Source organism: Falco naumanni, chromosome 10, assembly GCF_017639655.2.
Source record: "Falco naumanni isolate bFalNau1 chromosome 10, bFalNau1.pat, whole genome shotgun sequence".
NCBI lineage: Eukaryota > Metazoa > Chordata > Aves > Falconiformes > Falconidae > Falco > Falco naumanni.
The window spans coordinates 35,621,609-35,635,832 of record NC_054063.1 but is presented as its reverse complement, the minus strand read 5'-3'; the positions used below and the strand labels follow the sequence as shown (position 1 = coordinate 35,635,832).

General features: G+C 61.1%; 1 protein-coding gene across 1 annotated transcript; it reads left to right on the top strand.

Moving 5' to 3' along the window:
• Positions 1 to 413: 413 nt before the first annotated feature.
• Positions 414 to 13,357, top strand: SNTA1 (syntrophin alpha 1). Its single transcript, XM_040609234.1, has 8 exons — positions 414 to 733; positions 3,209 to 3,394; positions 10,508 to 10,706; positions 10,799 to 11,006; positions 11,079 to 11,209; positions 11,712 to 11,908; positions 11,980 to 12,167; positions 12,479 to 13,357. The coding sequence occupies exons 1-8, from the start codon at positions 472 to 474 to the stop codon at positions 12,569 to 12,571; spliced, it is 1,464 nt and encodes a 487-aa protein (XP_040465168.1). The 5' UTR covers positions 414 to 471; the 3' UTR covers positions 12,572 to 13,357.
• The last annotated feature ends 867 nt before the right edge of the window (positions 13,358 to 14,224 follow it).

The window sequence follows — 14,224 nt, the reverse complement described above, 5'->3', positions numbered from 1 at the left end:
CCCAGCCCTGCCGACCCCTGCCCCAGGCCTTCACTCGGGTGCTCTGGCTGCCTGCTGGGCACCCCACGGTGGGTGGGCAGGAGCTGCGGCTGCGGGGGGGCTGTGGCTCTTGGGGGGCACGTGAAGGGCTGAGCCAGCTGCCCCCTGCCCGGCCCCTGCCACTCCCCCCGTGACACAGCATGGCATGGGGACCCCCAGCACATCCAGGGCCAGACCCAGGACAAGCAACGGAGACTGGGATCCTGGGTCACTCCCTGTGGCCGTTCTGGGCCAGAGCGGGGAGCCGTGTCCCCCCCGGTGCCCCACCCCGGGCGGGAGCGGGGAGCACCCGTCGGACTCCGTCCCGGCGGGGCGGTGCGCGGGCGGCGCGCGGGGCGGTGCGCGGGGCGGTGCGCGGGCAGCGCGCGGGGCGCGGAGCGGTGCGGAGCGGGGGCGGTGGGAGCGGCGGGGGCGGCGCGGCAGGCGCGGAAGATGGCGGCGGGCAGGCGCGCCCCGCGCACCGGGCTGCTGGAGCTGCGCGGCCCCGGCGGGCAGTGGCTGCGCGTCCTGCTCAGCCTGGCCGAGGACGCGCTGGGGGTGAGCCCGGCCGACAGCCCCGGCCCCGGCGAGGCCCCGCCGGCGCAGCTGAACGGCGGCGAGCCGGGCTCCGCCGTGCCCGAGGCGCTCGCCAACATCAGGCGCACGGTGCGCGTCGTCAAGCAGGACGTGGGGGGGCTCGGCATCAGCATCAAAGGTGAGGCCGGGCCGGGGGGGTGTCCCGGGGCGGGCGGGAGGTACCGGGCACCGGGACCTGTTGCTGCCGCCATTTCAGCAGTTCGCTGCCACCGCCTGGGAGAAAACCCCGGGGGGGAGCGGAGCTGGGGCCGGGGCTGGGGTCGGGGGTCTTCACAGCCCGTGGCGCTGCCCGAAGCCGGCCCTTGCGCGGGACGAGGCAGGGGACACGTGGCAGTGATGGGACCCGAAACATCCCCAGCCCACGGAAGGAGCGGCACTTTGGGGTGCCACAGTGACTGGCAGCCCCTGCCCCCCATGCCCCGGCTGCAGCGGGTGTCCCCGGCATCGGGGAGCTGGGGGGGCACCCCACTGCCCCCCCCTGCACGCGAGGGTAGGGTGCTGCCTTAGGAGGCAGGTGGGACACACAGGGTATGCAAGAGCTGCTCTCTTGCAGGCGAAGGGAGGGCTCTGCCAGCGTGTCCCTGTCCCCTCCATGCCCCTGTGCTGGGAAATGCCCCTTTTAAACTATCGGCAAAATGAAGGAAGCAACCGTGAAGCCCTCGGAGATGTCCAGGTGCGGAGAGCTGGGATGTTGAACCAAACCACCAAACTGCTCAGCCTTAGAGGTGTCCGCTCTGAGCTGAGCAGTGGGAAGCCTCCGCGTTACGGTCCCTGCTTCCCCTCCGGAGCTGCCTCATGCCGGGACTCGCCTGAACTTCAGGCTGGAAACTTCATGGGGCACGGGTGGCGTTTCTGCCTGCCTTGGCTTTTCATGCCGCTCCGGGTGTGTTAGAAACTCCACGAAAGGAAGATGAAAGCAGCAGCGAACAGGCAGCAAAGGGCCGTCGCGGTGCATGGGCAAGGAGGGTCCGTAGCTCCATGTGCAGGCAGGGCAGGCAGCGGGCTCGGCAGGCAGCGCAGGGTGGCTCTCGCCTCCTGACGTGGCTTCTCCTCCCAACTTGGAGGGGACGCGGCCGCAGCCTCTGTCTCCCGCTGGAAGCGGAGGGTTTTGTGTTGTGGCTGTCCGGGTGCTGGGAGTGGGTTGAAACAGTGCCACTGGCTGTGTCTGTGGGGTGCCCGAGCCTGCCAGCCCTTCTCTTTGTGAAGCATAAAGCCCCCTTCGTAATAACCCCTTGGCTGCCAAGTTATTGCTAGCTCTGTGGCTCTCCCAGGAAAGGAGAAAACCTCACTTGATTCAGTTAAAACTTTATTTTTGCAGTGACGTATGTAGAAGCCAAGTAGTCGCCATCCAAGCTGGGAGGCAGAAGCTGCCCTGGGCGGCCGCGCAGCCCTGCCGGTGCCACCGCTGCTGCTGCGGGAGGGCATCGCTGCCCCGTTAAAATGCAGCCCAGCTGCGTTTCACCCAGGGACACTTCACCACAACCCGGGGTGCGGGTAGGGTGTCCTGCCTGGGGACGTGGCGAGGGTGTAGCTGCTGGGCTGGCCGTCCCCTGGCTGGCCGGGCAGCGGGGGGCTGTGCAGGAGCCGAGCTGGCGGAGGCTCCTGGCCCTGGCAGGGGCTCTCGGTGCCGGCAGCCCAGGCGAGGAGCCACTGCTGCAGGGACGGGGAGCCACTGCTGCAGGGACACGGGCTCAGCAGCTCGGAGCAGCCCCCGCCGGGGCCTCTGACAGCTGATAACCGGAGCCCTCCGAGGGGCTTGGCAGGCGTCTGAGCGAGGAAATGCCTGTGGCACTGGCTGGGAGCAGCCCTGGGGGTGGCGGTGGCAGCAGGCTGGGCTCACCACCTCCGGGGTGAGGGATTGTCTCTTGGAGGCTCCTCAGGACAGGCTGTCCTGGGGCGCAGGGCACATCGGGGGCTGCCGGTCCCCAGCTGCCCCTGCCCGGGCTGGGGCTTGGCAGTAGCTGCTGCACCCCTGCTCCCTGGCACGGAGGCAGCGGTGCTGCTTGGATCTCCCGGCGGGTTCAAAAGTTAATGTGCAAATTGATCTCCTCAGGCTGCCCGGAGGTTTGAATAGCGTTGTTTTAGACTGGGGAGTGGGGAACCGACGGTAAATGGGGCTACTGTGTGGAGAGAGCGAACAGCCAGGTTGGTTCGCTTCTCCTTGGCTCTTCTGCCGCTCCAAAAACATTCAGCTGTCTTATCTGTTTAGATCATGAAGTCCTTGGAGCAGGGATAGTTGCTCACCACATGTGATTAATAATGCAGATAAAGACACGCTTTCCTGCCAAAATTGATGGGGAGATGGCCAGGTTACATGTTCGGTCTGTGAGGAAATCTGTGACCGTTCGGAGTGGGTTTGGAGCATTCATCTTCGTTTGCTGTGAGGCCTCGTGGTATTTTGGCTGGTTGTTTACAGGCGTGCCCTGGGCATTTGAGGAGACGAGGCCACGGGCTGTCCCGGCAGGGCACGGCCGAGCGCTGGGAGAAGGGTTCAGCCCTGACGGGGGCGGCTGGTACCCGAGCAGCCCTCTCCCCACCTGCTCCTCTGTGTGTTTCAGCAGCCACAACCACTTCGTTTCTCTTCTGTTTCAAGGTGGCCGAGAGAATAAAATGCCCATCTTGATCTCCAAGATATTTAAGGGGCTGGCAGCGGATCAGACTGAGGCGCTGTACGTGGGGGATGCCATCCTCTCTGTCAACGGGACTGACCTTTCCGAGGCAACGCATGATGAGGCGGTGCAGGCCTTGAAGAAGACGGGCAAGGAGGTGGTCTTGGAAGGTAGGAGATGAGGCTGCGAGGGGAGGGGAGGGTCCTCCTTCCAGGAGGCTGATCCCTGCTTTTCCTGGGATATACTGGGAACACAGGGATGCCACATCAGCCGCATATGCCTTTACATAGTCTTTCAAATGGAAACCAACATGTACAGTCTGGTTTATCTGCTGATCCAGAGAGCTGGAGGTAACTGCTTGGATCTCCCCATCCCTCCCCAGAGAGGGAGAGACCACTCAATGCCCTGCAGCTCTGTCTCCCAGCTGCGGGACCACAAGCCGGCAGCAATGGGAGATGTGGGACAGGTTATGAGGTTTGCGACTCTTCTGTTGTACAGCGTCACCCTGAGGTCTGCAGTTCCTGGGGTAACAGAAAACTTTCTGCTTTTCCTGTGATTTTCATTTAAATGCACATCCTTGGCTGGTGCAGGTCTGCAGGCTTACACCAGCGGGGTAGTGGGGGTACACGGGCACCCTGCTGCTTGCTGAGCACCTTTTGTTTTGCAGGGATGGATTTTAGGTGTGCAGGAGGAGCAGGCTGCCGGGTGCAGGCGGGGCCAGCTCAGAGTGCAGCAGCAGGAGCTGCATCCTCAGGGGATCCCCAGCAGCTGAACCCCAACTGCAGCCCCCCCTCCTTCCCAGTCTGGCAGCCGAGGCTACAAACATCCCAGGGATGCAGCGTTCGCCACCCCAGGGGACATCCCAGCTGGTCCCCTGGGAATGGGCTCCCTCTTGGTACTGGGTGGCCGCTCCCTGGTGTCTCCCAGCCCTGCGGGGGCTGGCACACTGCAGGAGCCCCCCAGACCCCGCTTGGGGAGTGGGTGAGGGCTGATGGGTTGGGACTGTGGGAGCTCTGAGGGAGAGACCCCATTCTTTTGCTGTTACCCTTCGCATCACATCTGTCTGTGCTTGTCCACCCTCTGCCAGCTTGGCCAGGCAGGGGCGAGCACCCAGGTTTTGTCCCTTGGGACCCTTCCCCCTCCCCTCACTGCCAACCAGCCCCCCAGGTCACCCTGGCTAACCAAGAGGGTCTTGGCACCAGAGACCCTTCCCGATGCAGTTGTAGGGCTCCAAAGGGATGTTTTATTTTGGGGCAGTGCTCTGGGCTCTGCCTGGACAGAGAAGAGTTCTGTGTCTTCTGCTGCCAGTGACCGCCGTGGCTCTGTGCCTTCCCCAGATTGTCTCAGCTCCAGATTTTCATTTTTAGCTTCGCTCAGCCCTTTCTGCTGTGGGTTCCTCCTCTCCTGGGACCACGGTTCAGCTGGAGGAATGTGCTGCTCTGCACAGCTGCTGGGAGCAGAGATGGTTGTTGGTGGGGGGGGTGGTTTTTGGTTGTTGGTTTTTTTTTTTTTTTTTTTTTTTTACCAAAGAGAAATACAAGAGCCTCTTTCTCTGGGAGTCTGCAGAATTCCTCCCTGTAACTGCTGTTCTTGGACCACCCTCTTTTGTTATTTTCTTTTCATCCTTTACTTTGGTGTGGGTTTCCTTTTTGCTAGAGGTCCCGTGGGAGGTGAGATGAGCTGCCCTTTCTGTAGAGAACAATCCCTCACCCTAGACCATGTCCTCCTCCTCCTCCATCCCCCTGGGGAGCTGGGTGCTGCCAGGTTTCCTTTCCAGGAGGCAATTGCAGGCAGGACCTTTTCTGTAGCTTGCTGAGCGCGGGTATGACCTACTGGGCTTCTTAATTAATTAAAACTCCCAGCAGGGACCCTTGGGAGGAGAGTGGGGCTGGGCTGGCTCCCCCCATGATGCTGTGGAGGCTTTGGGCATAGTTTGTAGCTGATGCCACTGGACTCCTGCAGTGCTGTGTTACTTGGGGTTGCTGCAGGCAAGAGCTGGTGCAGGGCAGGGGTCTGTACTGCTTGTTCGATCACGGGCATTGTGTCTAAACGTGGTGCATCTCCATCTCCAGCCCTTTCTGGGTTTGCCAGCACGGTACAGCCCTGCTCATGGAAGATGGTGGAGCTGGCACAGCGGTGCGGTCCCGGTCAGGCTGTCACCGCCCTGCAGAGGTGGTGGCCCTGCCTTGGGACATGGTGTCCCCTGCCTTAGATCTGCCACCCCGATGGCTCTCCAAGAGCTGGCCAGCCAAACGCCCTGCCCTGAGGAGGGGTGGGGGGGCTGAGGGGCAGGGGGTGGCCTTAGGACACCTGAAGAGTGTTAACAGGGTGTGTGTGTCCCTGCTCCCTTCTCCTGCTTGGGCTCGCTCCAGAGCTTGGGGAAAAGCACCTTAACATCACTTGGGCACTTTCTGGTCCCCACATGCTGCCAGGTGTGACTCCAAGTTCCCTTACAGTTGCTGTAAGTACCGAAACCGAGTAGTTTGGCACAGGTGGCGTCTGTTGCTGCCTCACTCCTGGCTGCGTTCATTCCTGGTTTTAGGAGTTTTTAGGGTAGTTCACAAGTGGTGTTGCAGCGAGTGGCAAAACTGGGAGAGCTTGTACCTCCTCACGGGGCAGTGAGCTGGGGTGAGACTTTCCAGAGCGGCAGGGCTGGGAGGTGATGCATTTTAACTTGACTGTCAGCAGTGGCTCCATGTGCCAGATCTCACCCCGAGCTGCTCAGCTTAGCTCCTGGCTCCTCAGTGTCGTTGCTGGCCGGGCCTGAGGACACACAGATACCTCTTGCCGTGTCCTGCCAAGATTTTTTTGGGATGTGCCAAACTATTCTCTTGATATTTGCAGGAGGAGTTTGACTGTATTTATATTACATTGTTATTTTAGGGAGAGTTGCTCTCCTTTACCTTATTTTTCCCTTGGGTTTTGTGTGGTTGTTTTTTGCTTGCTATCTAGAGACCCTCCACAGCAGAAGAGAGGTTGATAGACATCCTTCCAGCTGCCCTGGGAAGGGCTTTGGGCCAGGAGTGGTTTTCCTGGTGAGGCTCCTGTGCTGTGTTGGCACAGGGAGAGAACTGGGAGCAGTGGGAGGGAGCTGGGGCAGCTGTGGGCATCTCGCTTCCACAGCAGCCCAGGGCTTGTTGGCTGCAGGGCAGCTCCTGGGGCTGTCGCAGCTCTCCAGGACTCACTCAGCCAAGTAGTAGCTTGGAAGCTGGAATTCAGAAAAGCTAAGGGGTGCTGGGAGAGCTGGTGCTGGGGATGCCCGGCTCGGGCAGGCTGATTGCTCTAATTGTGGGAAACCTGGGCAGCTGCAGAGGGTGGAGATGTACATGGTGTGAGATGCCTGTAAAATTGAGGTGATCCTGGAGTAAATAACACACAGTGCAGAGTGGAAGGGGGTTTCGAGCAGAGGCGGGTGGTGGCAGACAGGATTTGTGCGGCTTCCTGTTGCTGCTGCCCTTCTGGGCTCAGAAGGGCATCAGGAGAGAAAGTGCTGAGGTGGTCCCCAGCCCTTTGTGGGACACTAAAGTGAATGTCTTCTGGCAGATGTGACAGCCCTCGGGGTCTGAGCAGCTCGGCAGTGCCATGTGTGCTCTCGTGGTTTAGATGTGGTAAGGAACCCAAGCAGAAACAGAGGCTTTGGACCTGACCTGGGGCTGATGCAGAGAGGTGGGGAGGGTCCACATCCTCCTACTTTCTCCACACCTTGCTGCCCTGAAGTTTTGCTTTCCCTAAGGGGTTTCCTGGGGATGTTTCTCCTCCCATGGAAACATAGAGAGTTTCCTATGATCTCCCATAGGATCACTTGGCCCATGGGTGCAGCTGGCTGTGCAGCACAGGAGAATATTTAGCAAAGAGCTGGGGCATGGCACGTGGCACTGAGTGCTGGGACAGGGTCCTGGGGCTGGAGGGACAGCGGTGGCATTTCCACCCTGCAGCATCCCATGGTGCCTTCCTCCCTGGGGTGGAAGGGCTCGAGCTGAGGCAGCTGCTCCTTGTTTGTGCTTTGAGCTGGGGCCAGGGGATGGTCCCTGGGTGGGATGCTGGACAGGGTGGCTGTGGCAGCCACCCCTGCGTTAAGCATTTGGAAGCACATCACAGCATCAGCTTGAAGTTTATGGGTTATTTCAGGGTGTGTCTCTGGAATGTGTGTGTGCTGACCCCCCCCCATTTAACATGTTACTTTTGCACTGTTAGTCCTGAGGCACAGAGGGACCAGCTGGAGATGGGTTTAGCAGCTCCTTAGGGCCAGCACTGGATCTCCAGGACCTCTCTGGAAGCCTTCCTGATGTGATGGCCACCAGCACAGTCGGGCCTTTTTGACTTGCCGTGCTGTGTAGATCATAGAATCATCGAGGTTGGAAAAGACCCTTAAGATAATTGAGCCCAACCATGATGCTTCTGGAAGGCTCTTGGCAGGGAAGCAGCAGGGACCCGTCAGCAACGCGATCTCAAACCTCTCTGCACTGAATGCGTGCCGTGATCCCCGCGCTGCAGCTGAGCCTGCCAGCACCGAGCTGGTGGCCCAGGCACTGAGCGGGTACTCTTGAGCCTGCTGCTGAAGGTCTGTGCAGCTGGGGTTGTTTTCCTGGCTGCAGGAAGGTTTGTGGCTCCTCAGTGAAGCTCTCGGGGGCCAGGAGCTTCGCTTTAGCAGTGCTGAGCCGTGGGCATGTGTGTGGGGAAGGTCATGGTGATCTGGGATTGAGGGCACAGGAGTGTTTGGTTTGGGCTTGTTCTCCATCCTTAGGAGGGATGGGCCGGTGGAGGGTGAGGATCTGTTACCCAAGAAGTAAACCCAAGGAATTTTGATGGTTTTGCCCCTTTATGGAGTTCTGGGGAGAAAACCCCCTACTACAGCACAGAGAGAAGAGCAGGGCAGACCTAGGGCCTTTAGTTTTAAACGTGTCCCCGATGCAGCTTGCTGCAGGGTTCGGGGCACACGCAGTGCCCCAGTGATGCTGTGGGCCTGGGGGTCCCTGTGCTGTAACTGCTCTGCAGAGGGACCATCCAGGCATTGGTGTCCGTAAGCATCTGCTCTGGCTGTCTCCCCCCGGGGAGCAGGGAGCCTGTGTGACTTCGGGGGCCACGTGGATTAGCCCAGCAGCCACCCCGAGGGCTGTTTGCCTGCTGAAGGTGACTTTAAGTCAGCAGCAGTGAGGCAGAGTTCTGCCAAGTGATTTTTGGAGGGTGCTGGCTAAAAAGGAGAGGGCAGCCAGGCTAGGAGCCCTAGCACTGCAAGATATTAATTAGGAAAAAAATAATATCAAGAATTCCAGTTACTAGTAGCAGAGATCATACATAATATGGTCTGGGTTGTTTGCTTTAATGAGATAGACTAAATTAATGAGTCCATTCAATACCAGGCGATTCCGCTGCAGTGAAGGGACCGGCAGAAGCGTAAGTCAACCCACTCTAAAGCCCATGCTGGGGTCACCGGAGGAGACAGCAGCTCCCATGGGATGGTGGCCCAGCTCCAGTGCACAGCCCCTGGGGGAGCACTGCAGCCTCCAACACATCCCAGCTCCCTGTGCTGGCTTGGGACCCCCCTGTCCTGCAGGAACCTGTCGGTGCTTGGTGGCCAGCCTTAAATCCTCTTAAAGCCATGTGCCAGAGATGCTGGCTGTTGCCTAAATCTCTGTGCCCCGTCCTGGGCTGGGCACTGCTCCTCTCCTCCGTGGCTCCGTCGGGACGTGACCCCAGCATCGCACAGCTAATGCCGGTGACGTCCTCTGCATGCCCAGGGAGCCGTGGGCTGGCACTGGGATGCTGCTCGGGTTTCAGCGGCTGAATGGTATCTTTCTGAACTCCAATTAGTTCCCAGGCACTGGGATAATGGCAGGTCCCCGCTGCCAAGATTAATGACTCGGGGTAAAATCCAACGCGGCTCAAATGCCTGCGGGAATGCGGTGGCTATTTATAACAGGAGGCGCAGGGCACGAGGCTGGTGGCCCCACGCTGCCTCCTTGGCCCCGGGGCCACCGCGGGGTAACCCAACCCACGTGCTGCAGTGGCATCGCAGCCATTTATAGCTGCGTCCCGCTGAGGCTGGGCAGAGCGGGGCGTCCCGCGGGGCCCTGCTCCCCTCCATGCCTCCTGCGGCTCCTGCTGGGATTTCAGGACTTGGAGGTTTTGGGGAGCTCGGTGGGATAGGGGCAAAGGGGAGGGGGGATGGTGGTGGGCAGGTGAAGGGTGGGGGTGGTAGGCTCTGCTCGCAGGCTCTTTCCTGGTGGGAAAAGGTTTTTTTTCTGGCACAAAACCAGGCTGCTGTGGCTTTGCTGCAGTGATGGAACTGATCCACCAACCAGCAACCTACAAGAGTCGGCTGCAAAGCCAGGCTCGTGTCCCCCCTCCTGCCACCCACGCTGCTGACTGGGACCTGGAGTGAAACCAGCGGTGACGGCTGGGGACGTGGCAGCAGGCGTGTGTGTCTGTCCCATGGTCTTTTCCCCAAGGGCCACCAAAGGGAAGCCCTTCCCTGGAGCCACCAGCTGGTCCCACGCTGGTCCCAGGGCAGGACCGTACCTGGCATCCCCCCCTGCTCAGCCAAAACTTTTGGGCCGGTGCTGCTGACCTAATTTTCAGGGTGTAGCTCTGGGGCTGCATCAGTTCACCCATCTCCCCCTTCCCCTAAACCTCAGGAGCCAGCTGCCATCCCAGCGTGGCTCTGAGGGCTCTGGCTCTGGAGCCAGACTCGCTGCGGACTGAGAGCTGATTTCTTGTCCCTGGTTTGTAACTCAGCGGGGCAGGACTATGCGAGCTGCAGGCACGTGGTTCAAGGCTTTTCCTGGGGCCAAGCCGTGGTATTTGAGAGCTGTTGCTCCCAGTTTGTGGTGGGACTGGCTGTACCAGCACAGTTTGGACTGTGTAATTTTGGCCTGGGACTCCTGCCCGCTCCCCGCCCCTTGCCTCCATGTGCTGCCCCAGGGACCTGGATCAGGCTTGGATCTGTGAACTCATCTAGGTTAAAGGAAAAAGAGGGGGAAAAGGCTATTTGTATCCCTCCTAGAGGGGTCTCCCTGGGCTGGGATGGTGGGGCAGGGGCACTGGGAGGGTCCCCAGGTATGACCTCGTCCACCAGTGCCATCCCTTCACTGCACCTGCAGGGGTGCAGGACAGAGGACCTGTGTCACCCTTGGGTGGCATCTCTGGGGAGGTAAATGAGGTGGCACCAGCTCCGATGCAGGGAGGGTGCAAGGGGTTTCAGTGGGGTAGATGGGTGCTGGTGGGCAGGATGAGGCCACGCTGGCCCGTGCCATGCCCTCAACTGGGTGCTGTCTCTCATCCAGTGAAGTACATGAAGGAGATCTCACCCTACTTCAAGAACTCCTCTGCGGGTGCAACGGTCAGCTGGGACCCCTCGCCCACCACTCTGCAGAAGCGGTCATCCCCCCTCCTACCCCCTCGGGAGCCCCGGGAGGGCAAGACCGTGCCTCTGAAGATGTGCTACGTGTCCCGCAAGTGCCTCCCCACCGACCCGGAGCACAGGTCAGGGCATGGTGCCGGGGGGTGGCAGTGCCACCGTGGTGCCCTAGTGTGCTGAGGGCTGGCGGGGACCCATCGGGGCCATGTCCCTGCAGGTACCTGGAGGTGTGCTCGGCGGACGGGCGAGTTGCCCTCTTCCTGCGGGCGAAGGACGAGGCCACGGCGCAGTCGTGGCTCAGTGCCATCCAGGCAAATGTGGGCGCGCTGCTGCCGCGGGTGAAGGAGGAGCTGCGAGCCCAGCTGGCAGGTGCCGGCGCGGTGGCTGGACGGGAGGTCAAGCACGTGGGCTGGCTGACCGAGCAGGTACCCCCGGCCCCCTGCCACCCCACTGCCACCGCCGCGTTGCCGGTGGGCCTGACCCCATCCCTTTTGCAGCTCCCCAGCACCGGCACCAGGAACCTCTTGGCTGTCCTCACGGAGAAGGAGCTGTTGCTGTACGGCAGCCTGCCGCAGAGCCGGGATGCCCTGGGCAAGCCCGCGCACAGCTACCCGCTCATCGCCACCAGGTAGAGGCCACCAGCCCAGGGCCCTCCTGTCCTGCGCTGGGGACGGGGTGGTGGCAGGGGCTGGGGGTCAGCGCAGACCCCAGGGATGGTGACTGTGTCCAGGGGGTCAGGGCACATCCCCGGGTGGTGGCAGCATCCGAGGGTGGTGGCAGGGGCAGGGGGTCAGGGCAGAGCCCCGGGGTGGTGGCAGGGGCCGGGGACTGGAGCCCCGGGGGGGGCGTCGGGAGCTGCTGGCGGGGCGGGGGCATCCGCGGGGCTGCAGCGCCCCCTGCCGGCCGACCCGGATGCGGAGCGGGGAGCGGAGCGATGCGGAGCGCGGTGCGGTGCGGAACGGGGTGCAGAGCGGTGCGGAGCTGGGTGCTGTGCGGGGTGCTGAGGCGCAGTGCGGAGCGGCGCTGTGGTGCGAGGAGCTGAGGCGCGGTGCGGGGCGTGGAGCAGGGTGCTGAGGTGTGGGGTGCAGAGTGGTGCTGAGGCCCGGTGCTGAGGCGCGGCGGTGCCGCAGGCTGGTGCACTCGGGGCCGGCCAAGGGCTCGGCGCTGTACGAGGCAGAGCTGTCGTTCGCGCTGCGCACCGGCACGCGGCTGGGCGTGCAGACCCACCTCTTCAGCCTGGAGAGCCCCCGCGACCTGGCGCTGTGGACCCGCCTGCTGGTGGACGGCACCCACGGTGCCGCCGAGCTGGTCCAGGAGGTTTCGGCAGGTGAGGGGGGGGCCGGGGGTCCCGGGCGGCGGGGCGGGCGGCCGCCGTCTCACCCCTCTCCCTGTCCTCAGCCTGCACGTGGAAGGGGCAGGATTGCACCCTGTCCATCCACATCGACAAGGGCTTCACCATCTCCACCACCGAGCCCGGGCTCAGCAAGACCATCCTGCTCCAGCAGCCCTTTGAGAAGCTGCAGATGTCCTCTGATGACGGCACCAAGATGCTCTACCTGGACTTTGGTGGCCCGGAGGGAGAGATTGTGAGTTGGCTTTACCCTGGCCACCCCCCACCCATGCTCCCACCGGCCCCGGGGGGAGGGGGAGAGCAGAGCACCCGCCCTGTGCACAGCACCCATCCTGCTTGGCACGTGGGGGTGAGGCATGGTCTAGCCACCCTCTCCTGGCCGCTCACAGCCCATGTGGTGCACAGCCCTTCCTGGGGCCCTGGTAGGGCCGTGGTGAGGTTTGGGGGGCTCTGGGTGGTCCCTGCCCTCCCGGCTGCAAGCAGAAAGCCGGCTGCTCCAGGGACAGCCCTTCCCATTGCAAACATCCCTCTGTTCCTTTCTTGCAGCAATTAGACCTTCACTCCTGCCCCAAAACCATCGTCTTCATCATCCACTCCTTCCTGTCAGCCAAGGTGACCCGGCTGGGGCTGCTGGCATGAAGAGGGAGTGGGGCGCCGGGCAGAGCAGCCCCAGCCCCCGGCCGATCTCTGCACCTCCCTCCAGGCCAAACCCAGCCCAGCCATCCCAAGGAGACCGGAGCCCCCGTGGGGTCACACCACCCCCGCCAAGGAAAAGCATCATCCGGCTGTGAAAAACCGCTCCCGGGGCGTCGAGGGGCAGCGGTGGGGTGAAATCCCTCTCAGATGGCGGCACTGGGACTTCTCTGGTCCCATCCCCTCCTTCCTCCAACCCGATGCTCGGCAGTGGCTGGAGGAACCCCGGTCGGAGCCCGCTGCGAGCGGCCACGCAGTCGTCACCCCAGTGCCTTGTGAGATGATATTTTCTGTACAAAGAACCCGTTTGTATTGATGTTTTATATTTATATTGCCCAGTTAAAAATGCTGATGTGGCAGCTCTTGCCTGCCTGGCTTGGACCCCCCAGAGAGTCCCCACGTCCTGCAGACAAGGACGTGTGTCTGTCCCCTGGATGGACAACCCGAGGGCTGGAGACCGAAGCCAGCTCCGTAGTGATTGAGGGATGGGAACTGCAGATCAGCTCTATTTGCCAAATTTTTCCATACTGTGTCGAATGATAGGAACCACTTTTCTTTGTCGGAGTTGGATGGTTCGTTTTATTTTGCTAACTCCTGGGTCACTTTATTTCTCTGTTCAGGGGGGAGGGTTGTCAGGTGGCTGCTGGGAAATAACTTCTTTTATGAACCAAAAAATTCTGCATGAAAATGCCTTTTTTTTCAGGGTCAAATAAACGTTGCAGATCATAACCAGTGGGAGCCAAGATCGGTATCCTGGTTTTGCTTGGAGAAGCAGACAATCTGCGGGTGCTACCAGGGCTGTGCCTCAGGGTTTTCTGCCAGGGGAAGGAAAGGTTTTGCTCGGAGGCTGTGGGATGTTGCTGTGAGCTGGTGGTGTTGGTCTGGGGGTGCTGGGGACCCTGGGGGGCGATTTCAGAGGGGGACAAAAAGTTTTTTAAGGTGCCCAAAGCTGTGCTGGGTGCAGCATAGAGGGATGCACTGATGCTTGCACCAGCTTTGGCGAGACCAGCTGGGTTTGAATACCTTGCGCTTCGTGCTTCAGGATGCTCAGCAGAGGACAGGCATAGAAGAAGTTTTGTGTTTTGCTTTTTATGGTTTTTTTTTTTTTTTTCTTCCAGTAAAAGTAGCCGCTTGGCTCAGTGGCAGCACAGGCTTTGAACGTTGTTCCCTTCACATGCCGACCTTGCAGGGCAAGTCAGGTGGCGAATGCAGCCCTCACAGTGTGGTTACGGTGTCTGCGGGCAGCCAGACGGTATTTACAGAGTGCTTCCTGGACTGACCTCGAGCACTGTTACCCCAGGTGCATCCCTGTTAGTGTGGGGCTTGGCACCAAAAGGCCTTTTTTTATCCCAAAAAGCGAGGGGCTGTGCTGCGGTGGTGGTTGCTGCAGGTGAGCTACAGAGGATACCCAGAAACGGCCGAGTTCTCCAAGAAAACCTCCCAGAGCCGCCAGCGCTCTGTGCTCTGGTGATGCAGCCTGTCCTCGCAGATGCCCAGCACGAAGCACCAAGGCTGCATACAGATCCTGGTGCTCAAGGGCTCTCTGGGAGCAGGGCCAGAGCTGTCAGCCACCCTGTGATCCGCCATCTCCTCGGGGAA

What these genes read in the sequence shown, in the direction of transcription:
- SNTA1 (XM_040609234.1), top strand. Translation starts at nt 472, where the DNA reads ATGGCGGCGGGCAGGCGCGCCCCGCGCACCGGGCTGCTGGAGCTGCGC. An exon ending in CCCACCGACCCGGAGCACAG is followed by an intron (nt 10,707 to 10,798) that starts GTCAGGGCATGG and finishes ATGTCCCTGCAG; the next exon opens with GTACCTGGAGGTGTGCTCGG. An exon ending in TACCCGCTCATCGCCACCAG is followed by an intron (nt 11,210 to 11,711) that starts GTAGAGGCCACC and finishes GCGGTGCCGCAG; the next exon opens with GCTGGTGCACTCGGGGCCGG.